This window comes from Folsomia candida, unplaced genomic scaffold, assembly GCF_002217175.1.
Source record: "Folsomia candida strain VU population unplaced genomic scaffold, ASM221717v1 Fcan01_Sc028, whole genome shotgun sequence".
In the NCBI taxonomy this organism is placed as follows: Eukaryota; Metazoa; Arthropoda; class Collembola; order Entomobryomorpha; family Isotomidae; genus Folsomia; species Folsomia candida.
In genome coordinates this window covers 1,436,751-1,457,247 of record NW_019091220.1, presented here as the reverse complement: position 1 = coordinate 1,457,247, position 20,497 = coordinate 1,436,751, and the positions used below count along the sequence as shown (strand labels likewise).

Genomic DNA, 20,497 nt, shown 5'->3' with positions numbered 1-20,497 from the left:
GAAGATGAGCAGTTGTGTGTGGAGGACGATGCGATGGTGGTGGGGCAGAAGCAGCAGCAGGAAGAAGATGAAGAAGACGACTTTTAGAATTGTGTAATTGTTGGATTTGTGTAGAGAGAGAGAAATTGGGGACAGATGAAGAAGAGAAGTGTCCGAGAGGTTATGCTAATATTTGTGTTGTCATGAGGTTTTTTTATTGTTTTTGTTTGTTATTTATTTCTATTTGGAGGAGGCCCGAGTCAGAGTTGCATCTCACCATTCGAAATTGGTGATTTTTAGTTTCAAATAGTCATTTTCGAAGGTTCTTCTTGCCCCCAATTGGCAATCCCTAGTGAGTACTTGACCTTGCTCGTCTCCTCACTTGGCCCATATTAAATACTTGACAAATCACACCCCTAAAAATTAAAATAAAACACCCCCGACTGACATACACGCTGACTCCATAAGCCCCTGGCAAAATCGCCAATTCCCATCGTCTCATCTCGCCTCTCCACCAGTGTGTCTCATCTCAAACCCCGTCTGAGACGGGCCGTCTCAAAACATCGTCTCACATTTCCCACTTACTCACACTCGTCACCGTCGCGTCGCCGTAGTCATGACACCAAAACTACTCACTCATCGTCAACAATTACAAAACGCATCATGGCGTGATTCCCTTCTTCTTCTTCTTCGTAATTTCGTCAAAAAAAGTCATCAAGTGTGACACGAACGGTATTGTTGTTTGTTTTTAGTGGATTTTTTAAGACGCGGAAACAATGGGAATTATTTTTTTAATTGCTATAGAAATGATTGTTAATAATGTGCAGATAAATATATGTGAGAATAAATATATGAATAGAATAATATGCTAATAAGGATTCTATATTGCTATAGAAACTAAAAAATATATATGAGAATATCCATCTAATAAAATATCCAACATGCAAATAAATATGTTCGTGAAATAAATAAACTACGCAAACAATTCCATAGAAACTCCAAAAAAACACTTTCCATGGCAACACCCATTCTATCCAAAAGTTGAACGCCCTCCCCTAGCCACACCCCTTTTTAAACAATTTCAAAAAAAAAAATTATAAAATTACAAAAAAATGGGTGAAGGTTCACACGCACATGAGCATGACGATTCTTCATCATCCTCATCTTCATATATAATAATAATTAAATAACCATGGCAACATATGCATCTGTATCAGCACCACCACCCCGCAGTCCACGTCCACCACTTGAGCAGTGCACATCCGGTCATTGTTTCATCGTCGTCGCCGTTCCGTTTCCATGGCGTCACCCAAGCGAATCTTTGCCTACGTCGTAACCTTGGCAACCTGCGTTTACTGTAACCATGGTGAGGTTTTTTACAGTTTCTATGTTTCCATGGTTATATAAAATGTAAATTCCGTTTCCATAGAATTAAAATGCTCCTCCAAATGGTTGTCTGGCTACCGGATTGCGTCTGCGCAACCGCAAAAAACCGTGTTAAACTTGTCGCTAAGGGAATGTGAGGAGGAGTGCGTGGGGTGGGTGGGGGGAGCACAAAGTGGGTGTGCCGCATTTGCCTATGGGTAGGTTGTCATGGTTTCCATGGAGATTTTATTAGTATTTATTATTAAATTTTCAATGTTTCTACAGGGTGCACCCCCCGTACAACAACACGTGTGAGTTGGCCATAGCTCCGCTGAATTTGAGGATATCGAGGGCCACGCCGAGTTCAAATATGTCCCTCGTGGATAAGTCACCTCCTTGGGACGTGTATGTCGTGGGGAGGGAGGGCAGGGAGAGGTGTGGGAAAGGGGAGAAGAGCTATCTCATGGAGAGGGATAGGGGTGGGGGTGGGGGTGGGGGTGGGGGGTTGGTTCCGATTGACTGTTTCTACAGGTTGATGAGTGGTGAGTTTGATGAATTTTTTTGGCAGGGAAATTGGCGGGTGCTAAAATTTTGGCACAAAAATTGGCGTGCCAAAATTTTTTGCTAAAAATTGGCGTGCTAAAATTTTTTGCTAAAAATTGGCACACCCAAAAACTAAATTAATTCCAAAAATCCCCAGGGAAACGCCTCTCAAAAACCCACGCCTTAAAATCCATCTCGGTCTCGACGCTGCCCGAGTGTCAGGATGCCTGCATCCGAGAAGCGTCCTTCTCCTGCAGGTCCGTCAGCTATCGCTACATGCCGAGTGGATATTCTTATCCCGTGAGTTCACTGTTTCTATGGAGATTTAGTGCAAAATAACAATAAAATCTTGTGTCCTTAGGTCGCCAACTGCGAGCTGAGCCCGTTTTATCTCCAAACGCAGCAGTCGGACCACACCCACCAGTACGACTTTATCGACGACTTTGACTATGATTATTTCCAGAGGGAGCCTTTCTGTAAGACCACCGCGGGGGGGCAGCAGGGTGGGTTCGGAGGTATTTCCATAGTTACTCGTTTATTTCCATGGCAACAACGTAAAAATAAATAAATAATTCCGCAGTCTGCGCGGTTGTGGTCCGCAAAGGGGGCCGGATGTCCCTCTCTTTGATAAAATCCTCCCACCAGACGTCGACCCCCTCGCAGTGCGAGCACCTCTGCACGACGAGTCTGTTTCGGTGCAGGGCTTTCGCGTTCAGGTACTTGGGCTAATTAATAATTAACAGTTACCATGGTTACCAAGCGGAAAATTAATATCATATAAAGAGGAGAATGACCTTCAAAAGTGCAATAATTTCCTTGGTAACGGAAACTGTTAATCGGTTCGTTGGTTTGCAGACACACGGACCGGGGGTCCACGTCACGTGGTTACGGGGGTGGGGAGTTCCCCCGCGGGGGGAATTCAGTGGGTGCGGGGGGTGCGCCGTGTCAATTGTACGAGTCGGATTTGAGCAGGTTGCCAAGTTACAATGTGGAACCGGATATGGACTTTGATCTTTATGAAATGGGGAGATTAATTGGGGGGGAGTGCATGCTCAATGGGCAGTGGGGGGCAGGTGGGGGGAGTGGGTTAGGGGGTGGGAGGTATAGACCCGTGACGAGTACCAGTTCGAGTTTGATGGGTGGGGGTGGGGACAGGTGGGGGCAGGGGCAGCAGGGGAGGGAGAGGTACCCTTATGACCAGTATGAGAGGTACCCTCCGGGTAGCAGTGGGTATGATCGGTACCCCGTGGGTGGAGGTGGGTCAGGTGGGTCCGGCGGGTACTACGGGTCCAGCAGTGGGTACTACCCGGCGGAGGGTCAAACACGTGGAGTGGGTCAAATTCGGGTTATTACCCTGGTGGGTCCAGTGGGTCCGGGGGGTGGGGGAACTACAACTCGCGCCCTTACCCCAGTGGAAACCAAGGTAAAGAAATCTCCCGTCTCCCGGGGGACCGAACGAATTACTTTCAACAAACCGAGTCCAGTCCTCGGCCGCTTGACAACGATAGACGATTCGATACCGATCGTCGCCATGACAACGGGGGTATTTCCACTGGGGGCACGGGGGTCCTGCCACAAACCACCCTTACTCTTCACAAGTACGAAAAGGAGCCCCCCATCCCCATGGGCCTACTTCACAAGCAGAAGGAAAAGGGGGGCAGCGGTGGTGGTGGGTCGGACGTAGTAGAAAAAGGTCAATAATTGCACCTGCACCATGAGCACTAGCACCAGAATTCACCAAAGGTCACACAACCACACCCACTGCACTCGATTTTTAGAGAGAAAAATGAGAAAATCTCAAAGTACCCCTTATTTTAGGCTGCCTGAGTCGCCTTCGTTTGGGGGGTGGTCAGTCCCCCTCGGGTCCGTTGTTACCAGAATTGGCAAGGGCCACGTTTCCCGTGAAAACCATGGAGGAGTGCGAAATGGAGTGTATGCAGAGTTTACAAGTTTTGAGGTTTCCTTGTAAAGTTATGGTGTTTAGGTGAGGGGAGGTTTTTTGTAATCTTTGTAAAATGTTTTTTGGGAAGTTTGCAAAATTTTTTGTGTGAACTTGGTATATTTTTTTTAAGTTTGTAATTTTTGGTAACCTTCGCAAAAATATGTATAATTTTTTGTGAACCTTGTAAATTTTTCTGTAATGTTTCAAAAAGTATTTTTTTGTGTAAACTCTTCAAAAAAATGGTTTTGTAGAGTTTGTATATTTTTTTGTGTGAAGTTTGCAAAATGTATATTTACGAAGTTTACAAAAGTAAACCTCGTAATTTTTTGTAATATTTGCAAAAATATATTTTTTGTAAACTTCATAAAAATATCATTTTTTGTGAACTTTGCAAATGTACTATGCAAAAATGTACATTTTTTGTGTAAACTTCGCGAATATATATTTTTTGTAAACTTTACATATTTTTTTGTAACCTTTGCAAAAATATGTTTGTGTAAGCTTTGCAATTTTTTCATAAACCTCGCAAAAAATATTTATTTTGTTTAGCTGAGTTTTTTTGTGAAGTTTGTAAATTTTTTTCGTGAACTTTGCAATTTTTTGTAAACTTCGCAAAAATATTTTTTTGTAAACTTCGCATTTTTGTAAACTTCGCAATTTTTTTTGCAAACTTCGCAATTTTTGTAATCTTCGCAAAAACATTTTGTGTAAACTCTACAAAAATACATTTTTGTAACCTTCGCAAATTTCTGTAAACCTCGCAAAAAAAAACATTTTCGCAAACTTCACAATTTTTTTTCGTAAACCTCGCAATTCCTAAAAACCTCCCCAATCTTCCAGACCCACCCAATCCTCCTCCTCCCACTCTGCCGGAGTCTGCCAGCTGTCCTCCACCCCTGGCCACACCCTCCGCGACCAGGACTTCACCACCAGCGGGAACAACTATGACCGCACCACCGTCCTCATCTACGACGAAACTCTGAGTGGGTGTGGTCGTGGGGAGAACAGGCGCCAGGACGATTATTACGATCGGTATGGGAGTGATCGGTATGGGAGTGATAGGTACGGAAGTGGTCAGAGTGGGTGGAGTCAAGGGGGGAGGTACGGATCCAGTGGGTGGAGTCAATCCGGGTGGTACCCTTCCACCTCCTCCTCTTCGGGTGGTAACTACGCGCAACGGGAGTACTACGGGTCGAGCCGTCCCCAGCAGAACTACTACCAAACTAATTACCAGAATAATTACAATCATCCCCAATTTCCGAGCACCCACCGCACCACGGTGGACGGGGAGCCCTGCCTCCACTCCTGTGTTCGGAACTCTGACGCCGGGTTTTACTACTGCCAAACGGACCACGAGGGGGCTTGGAATTTTTGCTGTCGGCCGGATGACGGGGGGCAGTGCGGCTACTCCAGGGGCTTGAGCTTCGCGTGGTGCTATGTGGGGACGGTGAGTTCACACTTTATAGGATTGTTGCCATGGCAACTAAAAGATTAAATTGCAGGGCCCCTCCCGCGACGTCTGGCGGACCTGTAAACGACCCCCCGGTCCCCCGACGACCGTTCAATATTTGCATGAAGACAAACCCCCAGTGGTTGTTTTAGGAGGACTGAAAGGGGAGGAACCCTTGGGGAATTTGACCGTGGGTGGGGTGGCCAGTGTTTTGGGTGGGAGTGGGGGTGGGGGGAGTAGTGGGGAAAAGACTGGGGATAATTTACTCAGGGGGAGTGAGCAAGTGGGGGAGGTGTTGAGTGGGGAGGGGGGGAACAATGGGACCAAGATTAAATAGGGGGTTTTTAAGGGGGGGGTGTTTTTTATTGTTTTTTTATGGGGGGGGGAGGGGAGGGAGGATGCAATATTTTAATATTATATTGTTATGGTAACGTGAATGAATAAAATGAGGTCAACATTTATCCAGCCTATGCGTGAATATTTAATTTTGCACCAGAAAAAATCGTGCAGAGCAGAGCTTCCGGTTTGTCAAAAAAACTTTCCCTTTTCCACCAATATCGCATTAAAAAAACGAGTCCATTGGTCCACATTTCCCTCAACAACATGCAACCTCTCCGTTCGCGTGTGTGTCCAGAGAATTACACCCAAAAATAGCCGTGACTGCACTCGTATATTTACACAACACGCCCTCACCAACAATCCTCTCGTCTGTCTCGTTGATGATCTCATTTTTCTCATCGCATCTCAAATTCACTGCATCACTGCACCACTAAAAAACTGTGTACTCGCGCATGCCGGTTACTTACGTGGTGGTGGTGGCACTCTCAAGTGTTTTACACTCGGGGTGCGGCAGTCGGGCAGAGAAAAGCTAAATAAACACACCGTTTCTCTCTCTGACAGTGTGTAAAAATAAATAAAAAAGGTGAGGTTTTCATTAATTAATTTGCTAATTATTTGCTAAATTACATCTCCCCTTAGATTCCCATTTGACGAACACGACCCACCACCTCTCTCCCAACGATGATGGAGGAACAAGAAGATTCCCTCCACGACGACGACCCCACCTCCACCACTTCCTCCTCCCAACAACAACCCATTGAACCGGTCCCCTCCCCCACCCACCAGCAACCCTCCCCCCCCACAACTTCAACTTCCAGCTCCAACCAACCCCCCTCGGCCCAGAAAGAGGTAAAAATCCTGGAAACAGCGGACGACATCTCTGAACGCCGAGAGGCCGTGCTAGGTCGTTACTCAGCTTTTAAAACTGAGGTGAAGCAGAAACGAGAAAAACTAGAAGATTCCAGAAGGTTCCAGTACTTTAAAAGGGATGCGGACGAGTTGGAGAGCTGGATTTATGAGAAGTTGCAGGCCGCGAGTGATGAGGGGTTTAAAGACGTGACTAATTTACAGGCCAAGATTCAGAAGCATCAGGTGAGTGGTTGGGCTATTTATCCACTAATTATCACTCCCATTTCCTACCCAACTTGTAAACCCACCATTAATTTCCAATTCCCACAGGCCTTCGAAGCCGAAGTCTCGGCCCACTCCAACGCCATAGTCTCCCTGGACAACATTGGCTCCGAGATGATCTCCCAATCCCACTACGCCTCCGAAACCATCCGAAAACGCCTCGAGGAACTCCACAAATTATGGGAACTCCTCCTCTCCCGCCTGGCCGAGAAAGGCCTCAAACTCCAGCAGGCCCTCGTCCTGGTCCAGTTCCTCCGCTCCTGCGACGAAGTTTTACTTTGGATCTCGGACAAAGAAGCCTTCGTCACGGCGGACGAGTTCGGGACGGATTTGGAACACGTAGAAGTCCTGCAGAGGAAATTCGACGAGTTCCAGAAAGACATGGCGAGTGAGGAGTACCGCGTGATGGATGTGAATGGACAGGGGGAGAAATTAGTTATGGAGGGGCATCCGGAAGGGGAAACTATTGTGAGGAAGAGGGAAGAGTTGAATGAGGCTTGGGGGAGGTTGAAGCAGTTGTCCGTTATGAGGTAGAGGTTATTTTTTATGATTTATTACTTAATTAACTAACAAAAACCCTAACCAAAAGGCAAGAAAAGCTATTCGGCGCCCACGAAATCCAGCGCTTCAACCGCGACGCGGACGAGGCGATCTCTTGGATCAACGAAAAGGACGTGATTTTATCCAGCGATGAGTACGGGAGGGATTTAGCCTCCATTCAAGCTCTGCAGAGGAAACACGAAGGAGTGGAACGTGACTTGGCTGCGTTGCAGGATAAAGTTAACACTTTGAGTCAGGAGGCGGAGAGGTTGTGTGGGATTCACATTGACCATGCTGGGCAGATCAGGGATAAGGAGAATGAAATCGGGGAGAACTGGGGGGCGCTGATTAAGCGGGCGGAGGTATGAATCTATTTTTTGCGATTTCCTTACCACTATCTAATAAATTACTAAAATATTAGGAAAGAAAATCCAAACTGGAAGACTCCTATTCCCTCCACCGCTTCTTGTCCGAGTACCGCGACCTCCTCAACTGGATTAATGACATGCGCTCCCTGATCTCCGCGGATGAACTCGCAAAAGACGTTGCCGGTGCGGAATCCCTACTCGAACGCCACCAAGAACACAAAGGAGAAATAGACGCGAGGGAAGACTCCTTCAGATTAATCCAAGAATCAGGGAACCAACTCGTGGATAAAGGCCACTTTGCGGGGGGTGAAGTTGGGGAGAAGTTGAATAATTTGAATGAGGAGAAGTTGACTTTGCTTAGTTTGTGGGAGGAGAGGAGGATTCTTTATGAGCAGTGCATGGACTTGCAGCTGTTTTATAGGGACACGGAGCAGGTTGGTTACTAATTTTTTGGGTTATTTTAAGATAATTTCGCTTAAAAATTCCTATTTCCTAGGCGGACACCTGGATGTCGAAGCAAGAAGCTTTTCTAGAAAACCAAGACCTCGGCGACTCCCTCGACTCCGTGGAAGCCTTGATTAAAAAACATGAAGATTTCGAAAAGTCTTTAGCAGCGCAGGAGGAGAAAATAAAAGCGCTGGATGAATTTGCCTCGAAACTGATCGAAGGCCAGCACTACGCCGCGGAGGATGTTTCCGAGAGGAGGCAGTTGTTACTCGAACGTAGAAATGGGTTACTAGAAAAATCCGCCATCCGCCGAGCGACCTTGGAAGGAGCGTTTAAACTGATGCAGTTCGAGAGGGACTGCGACGAGACGTGTGGGTGGATCAGGGGGAAGTTGAAATTAGCCAATGATGATTCTTACTTGGATCCTACTAATTTGAATGGGAAAGTCCAGAAACATGCCAATTTTCAGAAGGAGTTGGCGGCGAATAAGTCCAGGATCGATGAGTTGGTGGAACAGGGGGGGGTGTTGGAGGACTCGAGTGGTGAGGGGGGTTTTTTATAGGGATTTAAGAAAATTGTGGGGATTTTTATATAAATATTTGGTGATTTCTAGGACGAATTGAAACCCGGTTAGTGGATATCGCACGATTGTGGGAAGCGCTGGAGGCCGCCGCTGGGAAGAAGGAGGAGAGATTGGTAATTTTTACTTTAATAAATTCCCACCCCGACCGTGACTAAAACTAAATAAAATCCCCTCCAACAGAACGACGCCTCCCAACAACAAACCTTCAACCGGACCGTGGAAGACATTGAGCTCTGGCTCGGCGAAATAGAGGGCGCCCTCTCGTCCGAAGACTACGGCAAGGACCTCACCTCCGTCCAGAACCTCCAGAAGAAACACACCCTCCTGGAATCCGACGTGTCCTCCCACTCCGACCGCGTCGACCAAATAAAATCCGCCTGTGAGGAATTCATCGAAAAGGAACATTTCGACATTGAAAATATCATTAAGAAAGGAAACGGAGTCCAAACGAGATACGAGAATTTGAAACCGTTGATTGAAAATAGGAGAAAGAAACTAAATGATTCTTCTCGAGTTATGCAGTTATTCAGGGATATCGAAGATGAGGAGTCGTGGATTCGGGAAAAAGAGCCGATTGTAGCGAGTAATAATCGAGGGAGGGATTTGATCGGAGTGCAGAATTTGATCAAGAAACACCAAGCCGTTGTGGCGGAGATTAACAATCGGGAAGGGAAAATTAATGGGGTTTGTGAGGTTGGGCAGGGGTTGATTGAAGGTGGGAGTTTCATGGGGGAAGAGGTGGGGAGGAGGGTGGATAAATTAAAAGGGAATTGGGCAGGGGTGAGGGAGAAGGCGGAGAAGCGGAGTAAGGATTTGCAGGATGCGTTGTTGGTGAGGATTTTATTTTATGCTTATTTTTATGGTAAATTACTAAAAACCCTCATCACAGGCCCACCAATACTTTGCCGACGCTAACGAAGCCGAGTCCTGGATGAAGGAAAAGGAACCCCTGGTCCTTGCCCACCAAGATTTAGGGAAAGACGAGGACTCCTCCGAAGCCCTGCTAAAGAAAAACGAAGCTCTAATGTCGGATTTAGAAGCGTTTAAATCCACGATTGACTCGTTAAAGGAACAAGCCGACACTTGTAAACAAGCGCCGACCGTGTCCGAGAATTTTGGTCTGATGAAGGAGGTCGTCATCGCTTTGTATGATTACACGGAGAAGAGTCCGAGGGAGGTCAGTATGAAGAAGGGAGAGGTCCTCACGCTGTTGAATTCCAATAATAAAGATTGGTGGAAGGTGGAGGTCAATGATCGGCAGGGTAAATTAACTTAATTAATTAATTGATTAGTAGTAGTAGTGGGGGTGCTAATTAATTAACAAACTCTCAGGCTTCGTCCCCGCCGCTTATGTAAAACGGATCGACTCTGCCTTGACAGCCTCCCAGCAAAACCTGGCTGACAAATCCTCCATAACCGCCCGGCAGAAACAGATCGAGTCCCAGTACAACCAATTGATTTCACTGGGGAGAGAACGTCAAGAGAAATTAAACGATGCCTGCAAAGCGTATGTTTTGGTGAGGGAGGCGGCCGAGTTGGCCCAGTGGATTAAGGACAAAGAGCAGTATGCGCAGGTGCAGGTATGGTTGATAAAATTATTGTAATTTTTAAGCTCCACCCACCCTTTTACAACTAAACAATTCCCGCAGGTCGCCGAGGTCTCCGCCGACGCCGACCTCGAGCAAGTGGAGGTGATGCAGAAAAAGTTCGACGACTTCCAATCCGACCTGAAAGCGAACGAGGTCCGCCTCGCCGAGATGAACGTAATAGCAATGCAGCTAATGTCCCTTGGCCAGACGGAGGCCGCCGTGAAAATCCAGACCCAACTGGAAGACCTCAACACCAAGTGGGAAACCCTCCAAACCGTGACCCAAGAAAAAGCAGAGAAACTCGGATCCGCTCACCAAGTCCAACGATTCCACCGGGACGTTGACGAGACGAAAGATTGGATCAGTGAAAAAGACGAAGCTTTGAGTAAGGATGATTTGGGGAAGGATTTGAGGACGGTGCAAGCCTTGCAGAGGAAACACGAGGGGTTGGAGAGGGATTTGGCTGCTTTGGGGGATAGGATTAGACAGATGGATGAAATGGCGAGTAAATTGATCAAGACGAATCCGGAGCTGGCGGATCCGATTTATTCGAGGCAGAAGGAGATCAATGCGGAGTGGACGCAGTTGCAAGGGAAGGCCAATGCGAGGAAGGAGAAGTTGTTGGATTCTTATGATCTTCAGAGGTTTTTGAGTGATTACCGGTAGGGGTTTATTATTTTACTGCGTAAGATTTAATAGTCAATGAAATTAATGAATAAAATTAATAGCGACCTCATGACCTGGATAAACACGATAATGTCGCTGGTCTCCTCTGACGAACTGGCCACGGACGTCACCGGGGCAGAAGCCCTACTCGAACGCCACCAGGAGCACCGCACGGAAATGGACGCCCGTACCGGGACCTTCCAAGCCTTTGAAATGTTTGGCAAACAATTACTGGACTCGAGGCACTACGCTGGGGTTGAGATTGGGGAGAAACTCGAGTCCATGGCGGATGCGAGGCAAGAGCTGGAGAAACAGTGGATCGCGAGGAGGATGCAGTTGGATCAGTGTCTGGAATTACAATTATTCTTGAGGGACTGCGAGATGACGGAGAATTGGATGGCGGCGAGGTGGGTATTCTAATATTCTGTTTAAGTTTTAGTACTAATCACACTTTATAAATTTCCAACAGGGAACAATTCCTCACCGAGTCCACCACTTCCTCAGGAGACGAAAAGTCCGACAACGTCGAGGCTTTAATTAAGAAACACGAGGACTTTGACAAAGCCCTCACTTCTCAAGAGGAGAAAATGGCGCAGTTACAAGCATTTGCTGATCAATTAGTGTCCTCTGGGCATTATGCGGAGGATGAAATTGTTAATAAGAAAAATCAAGTCATCGATCGGTGGGAGAAGTTGAAGGAAGCGTTGATTGAACAGAGATCCCGATTGGGAGAGAGTCAGACGTGAGTTTATTACACTATTTTTAAATCATATTTCCTCTACTAATAAGTAATTCCGTAGGCTGCAACAATTCTCGCGAGACGCCGACGAAATAGAAAACTGGATCGGCGAGAAACTCCAGCACGCCACGGAGGAGTCCTACAAGGACCCCGCCAACATCCAATCCAAGCACCAGAAGCACCAAGCCTTTGAAGCCGAGCTCGCCGCCAACGCCGACCGGATCCAGGCCGTCCTTGCCATGGGTCACAATTTGATCGAAAAACGCCAATGCGGTGGGTCGGAAGAGGCCGTGGAAGCGAGACTCGAATCCATCGCCCGCCAGTGGGAAACCCTAACGATAAAAACCTCCGAAAAAAGCTATAAACTAAAAGAAGCCAACAAACAACGGAGCTACGTCGCTGCGGTGAAAGATTTGGAGTTTTGGCTTGGGGAAATTGAGTCTTTATTACAATCGGAAGATAACGGGAAGGATTTAGCATCCGTGCAGAACCTGATGAAAAAACAGCAACTAATCGAAGCGGACATCTCATCGCATGAGGATCGGGTGCAGGATTTGAATGATCAAGCAGAGAGTTTGATCACTTCTGGGCAGTTTGATGATGGGAATATCGATGAGAAGAGGAAGTTGATCAATGCGAGGTTTGAAAAGGTGAAGAATCTGGCGGATAAAAGGGCTGGGAAATTGAATGAGGCGTATACTCTGCATGGGTTCTTTCGGGATATTGCCGATCAGGAGAGTTGGATCAAGGAGAAAAAGTTGTTAGTGGGGAGTGGCGATTTTGGGAGGGATTTGACGGGTGAGAATAATTTTTTATGCTTTATTTATTAAGGAAATTGCTAATCCACTATTTATTTCCAGGCGTCCAAAACCTGAAGAAGAAGCACAAACGCCTGGAAGCCGAGCTCCTCTCCCACGAACCCGCCATCACCCAAGTGATCGAGGCAGGAGGGAAATTGATGGAGGAAGGAAACGATGTAGAATCCAGGCTGCGAGCCCTCTCACAAGCATGGGAAGAGTTGAAGGAATTGAGCTCCAATCGTGGAGAGAAATTAGAGCAGAGTTTGGAATATCAACAGTTTCTGGCTAAAGTTGACGAGGAGGAGGCCTGGATCAGTGAGAAGCAGCAGCTGCTCGTGGTGGATGATCTGGGGGATTCTATGGCGGCCGTGCAGGTATTTTATTTTAATTTTATTTCAACCACTAACTAACACCCAAAATAACCAACAGGGCCTGCTAAAAAAACACGACGCCTTCGAAACGGACTCCCTCGTCCACCGTGACAACATCTCTGAGATCTCCACCTCTGGAGAAACCCTAATCCACCAAGGGAACCACCACTCGGACTCCATCCGTCAACGCCTTTCCTCTTTGGATCAAAAAACAGCGACGCTCTCTTCCCTCGCGGAGAAAAGGAAACGCGGATTACAAGAAAACTCTGCCTACCTCCAGTTCATGTGGAAAGCGGACGTAGTGGAGTCTTGGATTTCCGACAAGGAAGCACACGTCAAATCGGAAGAGTTCGGAAGGGATTTGTCAACCGTGCAGACTTTACTCACGAAACAGGACACGTTCGACGCTGGATTGGTAGCTTTTGAAAACGAAGGAATGGACAATTTGCGACAACTGAGGGACTTGCTCGTCTCCAGTGGTGGGATCAAATCGGAGATGATCAATAAGAGGTTTGGAGAAGTGAAGGGGAGATGGGAGAAATTGTTGCAAGCGAGTGAGGCGAGGAAATCCAGGTTGATCATGATGCAGGAGCAGTTTAGACAGATTGAAGAGTTGTATTTGACTTTTGCCAAGAAAGCCAGTGCTTTTAACTCGTGGTTTGAGAATGCCGAGGAGGATCTGACGGATCCCGTGAGGTGTAATTCGCTGGAGGAGATTAGGTTGGTTATTATTAGTTTTTTGGTGGGGAGGGTGTGAATTTCAATAAATTTGTGTAATTTAGAGCCCTCCGCGAAGCCCACGCCCAGTTCCAGGCCTCACTCTCCACGGCGGAGACGGATTTCAAGGCTCTGGGCGATTTGGACAAGCAGATCAAGGGGTTCAATGTGGGACCGGTGAGGTTACTCTTTAATTTAGTTAGTAGGAAGCACGCTAACAACTCTTATCTTATAGAACCCCTACACCTGGTTCACCATGGAGGCCTTGGAGGACACGTGGCGAAACCTGCAGAAAATCATTAAAGAACGAGATGTGGATTTGGCAAAGGAGTTTTCTCGCCAAGAAGAGAATGATAAATTGAGGAAGGAGTTTGCTAAGATTGCCAATGCTTTTCATGGGTGGTTGACCGAGACGAGGTGATTTTATTATTTAGTGATTTTAGGAGGGAATTTTATAAATTTTTAATGTGTATGGAAAAGGTTCCGCTTACTCGGGTGGGATGGGTATGGTTTTTTGAAAGAGTGTGATTAGATGTGCCGTGGGACTAACAGTTTTGACAGAATTTCCCTTAAAAAATTAACTTCCTTCGAATACCCACTAATTTATGCGTGAATAATTCAACCAAAACCCTCACCTAACGCACAAACCCCTCTAATTCCGTAGATCCTCCATGATGGAAGGCTCCGGCACCCTCGAGCAACAACTCGACTCCACCAAGCGCAAAGCCATCGAGGTCCGCGCCCGTCGCTCCGACCTCAAAAAAATCGAGGACCTCGGGGCCACCCTCGAGGAACACCTCATCCTCGACAACCGCTACACCGAACACTCCACCGTCGGCCTCGCCCAAGCCTGGGACCAACTGGACCAGCTCGGCATGCGCATGCAGCACAACCTGGAACAACAAATCCAAGCCAGAAACCAATCGGGCGTGAGCGAGGACGCCCTCAAAGAATTCTCCATGATGTTTAAACACTTTGATAAAGACAAATCGGGTCGATTGAATCATCAAGAGTTTAAATCGTGTTTGCGAGCGTTGGGTTACGATCTGCCGATGGTGGAGGATGGGGAGCCCGATCCGGAGTTTGCGGAGATTCTGGCGGTGACGGATCCGAATCGGGATGGACATGTTTCTTTACAGGAATATATGGCGTTTATGATCAGTAAAGAGACGGAGAATGTACAGAGCTCGGAGGAGATTGAGAATGCTTTTAGGGCCATTACCAGTGGGGCCGAGAGGGGGTTTGTCACGAGGGAGGAGTTGTATGCGGTGAGTTAAGGGATAATTTGTGGGGATTTTAAGGTGGTGTGGGCTAATTTTTGTGTTTTATTTGCAGAACCTCACCAAGGAAATGGCCGAGTACTGCGCGAGCAAGAGTGAGTTCTTAACTATTATAAATTACCATTTTAAGCTAACAATCGCGTATTTTTAGTGTCCCCCTACGTGGACCCAAAAACGGGTCAGTCCCCCGTCCCCGGCGCCCTGGACTACATTGAATTCACCCGGCAGCTGTTTCAAAACTAGTTCTTTTAGTCTCTGGACTTTACAATTTTAATGCTTTTCTCGCTTTATATAAACAATTAAATAAATCAGTGTTTGAAAAAGTAAATTATCAAAATATTTTTCTATTTATTTGTCCGTGCTCCAGAAAAAAAAATATAACAAAATTCATTTCCCCCTCCCACCAACTAATTTTAAAATATTGCAAATTTTTAATGCAGGTCCTAGTTTGAGACCCATGTACTTCATCATTACGTCAGAGTTCAGGAGCAGCATCGCCTTCCCGTCGATTTCCTGTGTGGAGAGAGAAGTTTTTTTTAGTTCGCATGGCCCGAGTTGGAGGTTAGGGAGTTTTATTGGGGGGATTCACGGTGGTTTGGAAGTAATTTTTTGGTAGTTATAAAAATAGTAAATACTCACGGTGAATACCCCTAATGAAATTACAGACAGACACACACCCAGCTACATAATCCTCAAAAACTTACATGTTTCCTAAAAACCTGAACGCACCCCCGCATGCTCTCATCCGCGTCACAAATGTAATCAATGACGTCATCAACGGTCCATTCCGAGGGGTCTTTTTTCTTCTTCTTTTCCCCCCCACCGCCCCCAGAGGAATTATTTTCCACAACAATCGTCGACGCAGTGGAATTACTCCTTTTTCTCTGCCCCCCGCCCCCGCCATTCTCAACTTTGACCCTTTTTTCGAACCTGCACCGTCCCCCGCACCTCCTCCCCACACCACTACTCCCAGTATACTCCCCATTCTCTTCATGTTCCTCACTGGTCCCCCTGACCAACCCATCACAGCACCCGACGATCCTCAGCAACGCCACGACCTCCGCCCAGAAATCCCCCTGCTCGAGATACGAGTCGTACGTTCGGAACTCGATTAAATTCCCCTTGGTCAATATCGATTTTAAAATGAGGACGAATTGATTCAAGACTTCGTTGGAGGAGGAGGGACCGATAAGCGTGGGGATCGAAGAGAGTTTCTGAAGGTCCAGATGGCCTGGGGTGCAGCAGAGGTGGGGGGTCAGGTGGAGGGTCAAGGGGGGTTGTGGGGGGGAGGGTGGGGTGGGGTGAGATTGGGGGGTGGATGAGGTCAGGGGAGAGGTGGTTGAGGAGGGGGCGAGGGTTTGGGGGGTGGGATGGTGATGGGGGGATGAGTGGGATGTGGGGGTGAGGGAGGAGGGGGACGAGTGGTGCGTCGTGGTGGGGGTGGATCCTGTGGGGATACAGAAAAAATGGGGGTTAGTAACCATGGCAACGGTCACGCTCGAAAAAACTCACCCGGCGGCTGAAGGGGATGCCCGGCCAACCCGCACCACCCCACAGGAAAAATCTCCCTCGAGTCAAACCTCGTCCAGTAATCAAAAGCCCCCCGCCATCCATCGAACGTTACGAATATCTGGTCACCATTGACGTTTCCTAAAGAAAAACGTTCAAAAATCAAATCCCCCCAGATATCTTGAAATAATCCTCAAACACTCACCCACACTCGCCACACAAATCAAATGGGGATTCTTCCTATCCACCGCCTCCAACTTCATCCCCACTTTAAAGAAATTAAACCTAACCCCCAAAGGCTCCTCTTTGAAACACTCCCCCTTCGCCATCTCCGCCCCATTCAACGTCTTACAAAGGAACATTGGCCAGAAACTCGCATTTAACCGAAACCCCAAAGGGGGCTGGAGCATCCCCCCGTTCCTCTCCGTCGTCCCGATGGGCTGAATTTCCGAGGAGTCCACCATCCTCCAGAAGTCGTTGGACGAATCCGAGCCGTCTAACCGCAAGCGTAGGCGGGGTCCGATCGACCCAATGACAGTAGCGATGCAGGTGGACGTCGTGTTCCTGGGGTCGATCGCTTCTAATTTCATTGACGTGGCGAAATCCGTGGGTGGGGGGGCGGGGGACTGTTTGAAAAAGGACTTTGGAGCAGCGATACTCTTGGTGGTTTTGAGGTACTCGTCCCAGTCGAAGGGGGCGTTTTCGAGCACGGGGTTCGCGTAGAAATTGTGCTGGGATTTTTTCAAGCCTTTTTGCTGGAGGTTTTTTTGGTACTTGGAAAGGCAGTCGGAGGTGCAGAATTCTTTTATCGTTTTCGTAGAGGTGTCCTCGAGTTTTATGGGTTTTTGAATTGTATTACTGCTGGGGGTGGGGGTGGTGGAGGATGGGGTGGAATGCAGGGGGGTGTCGCAGTGGGTGCAGGCGCCCTGTGGGGGATTTATTTAATTAGTTAAAAATACTAAAAATAATAATAAAAACTGACCTTGCTGTAGGCTCGTCGAAACTCTGCCAAGCACACTTCCGAGCAGAACTCTTTCTTCCCATTTTGCGTGGGGAGGACGTATTTCAGGGTTTCCTTGGTTTCCGAGCACCAGACGCAGGTGGGGTGCTTCTTTCCGACCATCTTATCTTTATTATTTGTTGTGTCGAGGGGATGGTGGTGGCGGAGGCGGGTTGTGTTCGCTGGAGAAGTGAGTGAGAGAAGAGTGAGAAGAGAGCGGGGAGGTTGAATTTTTGTCAAAATATTTCTCACGGGAAAATTAAAATCCTGACCTGATGTCGAGATCCACGACCGCCTCACAGCTCCCGGGAACGGGGGGGAGGGGGGAATCCCGGGCTTGGACCCAAAGAGGGTGGTGAGTTGGTTAATTATTTAATTATTATTTAATTATTTAATTATTCGCCCTGAAAACCCAGAAATAAATAAATTCCCACTAAATTCCCGTGCAGAACTCCGAACTGTTCACCCTGACGTACGGCTCGCTAATCTCCCAACTGATCAAGGACACGGACTCCAACACTGACGAAGTGAACAAACAACTCGAGAGGATCGGCTACAACATCGGGATGCGGTTGATTGAGGACTTTCTCGCGAGGAGTGGGTACGGCAGGTGCAATGATCTGAGGGACACGGCGGAGAAGGTGCAGGTTGGTTAATTAATTAAATTACCATGATAACCTTGGTTAACTATTAAATCCACCACTTTCCTCCCTCCACAGACCGCCCTCAAGCTCTACACCCCCCTCTCGCCCGTCTCCCTCACGCAAATCACCTCTGACGAGTTCACCCTCTTGTTCGAAGGCCATCATCCCTTCGCCGAGTTCGCCGAGCTCCCTGACAACCTACTAAACCTAAAATATGCAAATATCCTGCCTGGGATTATCCGTGGGGCGTGCGAGATGGTGCAGATGGAGGTCGTCGCTTGGATTGAGAAGGATACGCTCAAAGGGGATGCGGCCACGGAGGTTAAAGTGCGGTTCGTGAGGAAGCTGGTGGATGCGTTGCCCAGCGGGGAGGATTGAGGATTATTTTTTGGAATTTTTCGTGGTACGGAACATCGTGGTTTCCTGTTTGGCATAGAGTTTCCACAGCGGGAAGTTTAAATTTTACTATTTATTTATGTTAGTCATACTCTTTTTCCAAGTGAATAAATCGAAAATTAAAAATGTCCCTCCCCTCGAAAATCCCCCCTTCGTTATCAAAAATTTCCCACTACATGAAAGTCGCATCCGAGCATGACCAGAGGGACCCCGTCGTCGCCTACTGGGGTGAGGTCACGTGATTTCTATTTTTATACTATATTTAACCCAAGAATAACCTTGTAGCCCGGTTCCACACTGTCCAAAAATCGCTAAAAATCGACAAGGCCTCTCCGGACTGCAAGGTTTTCATCGTCCAATTATTGGACTGGCTGGAGAAGAAGAAGAAGGAACTGGGGGGGAATGAGGCGGTGACGAATGAGACCGTCGCGGAGGCGCATTTGGAGAATTATGCGCTGAAGGTGGGTTCTTATTTTGGGTATTTTCTAGTAAAAATGGTGCTAATTTTACTGAATTTCTAGCTGTTCAAGTACGCTGACGACTCCGATCGGCAAGGAATCTTTAATAAAAACACGATTAAGGCTTTCTACACTTCTTCCTTGTTGATCGACGTGCTGGAAGACCTGGGCACCGTCGGGGAAGAGTTTGACAAAATGAGAAAGTATGGAAAGTGGAAGGCGGCGTATATTCATAATTGTTTGAAGAATGGGGAGGTCCCCGTGGGGGGGCCCATCGAAGGAGAAGAGGAGGGGGGGTATTATCCAGTGGTGGGAGGGCAAGGGGAGGGAGGTGAGGAAGGGCAGGGAGGGCAGAATAATTATGGCAGTGAAAGTGCTGTGCAACCACCATCGCAACCACAGCAACCACCTCAACAAGAACCCACCAGCACCCCCACCCTTGACACCATCGCCCTCACCGCTTCTGCCTCGAAATACACCCGTATCGCCACCTCCGCCCTGAATTTCGACGACATCCCCACGGCGATTATTAACCTCACGAAAGCTCTCCACTTACTCCAGACGGGACGAGAGTTGGAGGAGTAGATTTTTTTATTTATTTTTATTTCAAAAAATTAAGAGTAATAAAATTCAATCGCTTTTCACGTGTGATGATGAATCTTGTGAATCTTCGGAGAGTGACGGGGAGGATTTTTCGGTGGTTGAGGAGGTTTGGAAGGAGAAGAGGAGCTTCTTGTCCGACTGGAAATCCACGATCAGACGGCAGGTGGTCATGAAGAAGAGGACCTAGAGTTATTTATTAGTTAGTTAGCATGGCAACGGAAAGTAGTAGAAAGCATATATACCAGCGCAGTGGAGGTCCTCTCAAACTTGTCATCCGTGAGGCAGTGGTTGTACACGGAGAGGAGCGACATTCCCACGAGGATCAGGTTCACCCCGCGTTTCAAGGGGGCTGCATTTATTTTTTATTACTTTATCTCCACAAAAATCAATAGATCTAATTTATTACCACTCGGCACCACCGCGAGGATCAACCCACAAGCGATTTCGAACCCCCCGAAGCACCTCCGATACCATTTCGAGGGGATTTTGAACCCGAGAGTCTCGCTCAGTGGGAAGACCTTGGAGTATTTCACGAATTCTTTGCGCTGCAATTGAGAGTAGAGGGTTATTCATTGGCATGGAAATAATAATAAAAACAAACTCACGGCATCCTTGTGCAGTTCTTTGGAGATGAAGGGAGTGACTTTCATGACGCCGAGGAAAATGAAGAAAATTCCGAGCAGGATCGATAAGGATTTTAGGACGATGAGGGAGGAGGAGCTGGAGGTGGGGGTGGTGGAGCTAGAGGAAGTGGAACTGGTGGGGGCAGTGGGGGTGGCCATTTTTTGGTGTGGAAATTGTGAGGAAATTGCGAGAGTGAGAAGTGAAGTGGAGAGCTAAATTTAGTCAAAAGGGATTGTGTTTGTGTGTTTCTGGTGGGGATTCCGGAGAAGAATCGGGATTTTCGGTGCGGGTTCGGTGAGTGCCGGGATTTAGGGGAGAAGAGGATCAACATTCCACGTGGTTTGTGAATGCACCCTAATTTTTTTTACAGGAAAATCGGAGGAAAATCCACGGGAAAATCGGCAAAAAAGTAAA

General features: G+C 47.5%; 7 protein-coding genes across 8 annotated transcripts; 5 read left to right on the top strand and 2 right to left on the bottom strand.

Annotated features, from left to right (window-relative positions):
* Positions 1 to 1,205: 1,205 nt before the first annotated feature.
* LOC110859989 lies at positions 1,206 to 3,386 on the top strand. The gene is made up of 8 exons (XM_022109031.2): positions 1,206 to 1,345; positions 1,409 to 1,562; positions 1,630 to 1,886; positions 2,045 to 2,187; positions 2,249 to 2,402; positions 2,468 to 2,603; positions 2,743 to 3,310; positions 3,372 to 3,386. The coding sequence occupies exons 1-8, from the start codon at positions 1,279 to 1,281 to the stop codon at positions 3,384 to 3,386; spliced, it is 1,494 nt and encodes a 497-aa protein (XP_021964723.1). The 5' UTR covers positions 1,206 to 1,278.
* On the top strand, positions 3,060 to 5,616 carry LOC110859988. Its single transcript, XM_022109030.2, has 4 exons — positions 3,060 to 3,580; positions 3,706 to 3,871; positions 4,670 to 5,276; positions 5,332 to 5,616. Exons 1-4 carry the CDS (start codon positions 3,511 to 3,513, stop codon positions 5,614 to 5,616), a joined length of 1,128 nt encoding a protein of 375 aa, XP_021964722.1. The 5' UTR covers positions 3,060 to 3,510.
* Positions 5,617 to 6,060: 444 nt separating this feature from the next.
* Positions 6,061 to 15,177, top strand: LOC110859940 (spectrin alpha chain). Of its 2 annotated transcripts, XM_022108981.2 has the most exons (22): positions 6,061 to 6,201; positions 6,258 to 6,710; positions 6,798 to 7,279; positions 7,339 to 7,651; positions 7,711 to 8,091; positions 8,154 to 8,646; positions 8,718 to 8,800; positions 8,868 to 9,518; positions 9,577 to 9,949; positions 10,020 to 10,267; positions 10,337 to 10,938; positions 11,005 to 11,349; positions 11,412 to 11,684; positions 11,743 to 12,479; positions 12,542 to 12,855; positions 12,911 to 13,572; positions 13,635 to 13,746; positions 13,805 to 13,986; positions 14,050 to 14,073; positions 14,234 to 14,837; positions 14,905 to 14,944; positions 15,001 to 15,177. In XM_022108981.2, the coding sequence occupies exons 2-22, from the start codon at positions 6,300 to 6,302 to the stop codon at positions 15,090 to 15,092; spliced, it is 7,422 nt and encodes a 2,473-aa protein (XP_021964673.1). In that variant the 5' UTR covers positions 6,061 to 6,201; positions 6,258 to 6,299; the 3' UTR covers positions 15,093 to 15,177. The 2 variants fall into 2 exon arrangements, with proteins under 2 accessions (XP_021964673.1, XP_021964674.1); XM_022108982.2 differs by lacking the exon at positions 14,050 to 14,073.
* On the bottom strand, positions 15,178 to 17,734 carry LOC110859987 (polycomb protein Scm). The gene is made up of 6 exons (XM_022109029.2): positions 17,631 to 17,734; positions 17,341 to 17,540; positions 16,564 to 17,284; positions 16,362 to 16,499; positions 15,554 to 16,296; positions 15,178 to 15,362 (listed from the first exon to the last, which is right to left on the bottom strand). The coding sequence occupies exons 2-6, from the start codon at positions 17,479 to 17,481 to the stop codon at positions 15,237 to 15,239; spliced, it is 1,869 nt and encodes a 622-aa protein (XP_021964721.1). The 5' UTR covers positions 17,482 to 17,540; positions 17,631 to 17,734; the 3' UTR covers positions 15,178 to 15,236.
* LOC110859938 (trafficking protein particle complex subunit 3) lies at positions 17,555 to 18,528 on the top strand. Its single transcript, XM_022108978.2, has 3 exons — positions 17,555 to 17,713; positions 17,808 to 18,005; positions 18,078 to 18,528. The coding sequence occupies exons 2-3, from the start codon at positions 17,925 to 17,927 to the stop codon at positions 18,378 to 18,380; spliced, it is 384 nt and encodes a 127-aa protein (XP_021964670.1). The 5' UTR covers positions 17,555 to 17,713; positions 17,808 to 17,924; the 3' UTR covers positions 18,381 to 18,528.
* LOC110859936 (vacuolar protein sorting-associated protein VTA1 homolog) lies at positions 18,485 to 19,500 on the top strand. Its single transcript, XM_022108975.2, has 3 exons — positions 18,485 to 18,626; positions 18,684 to 18,859; positions 18,920 to 19,500. Exons 1-3 carry the CDS (start codon positions 18,524 to 18,526, stop codon positions 19,439 to 19,441), a joined length of 801 nt encoding a protein of 266 aa, XP_021964667.1. The 5' UTR covers positions 18,485 to 18,523; the 3' UTR covers positions 19,442 to 19,500.
* LOC110859937 (transmembrane protein 35B) lies at positions 19,430 to 20,405 on the bottom strand. Its single transcript, XM_022108977.2, has 4 exons — positions 20,065 to 20,405; positions 19,866 to 20,004; positions 19,702 to 19,808; positions 19,430 to 19,642 (listed from the first exon to the last, which is right to left on the bottom strand). The coding sequence occupies exons 1-4, from the start codon at positions 20,239 to 20,241 to the stop codon at positions 19,487 to 19,489; spliced, it is 579 nt and encodes a 192-aa protein (XP_021964669.1). The 5' UTR covers positions 20,242 to 20,405; the 3' UTR covers positions 19,430 to 19,486.
* Positions 20,406 to 20,497: the final 92 nt, after the last annotated feature.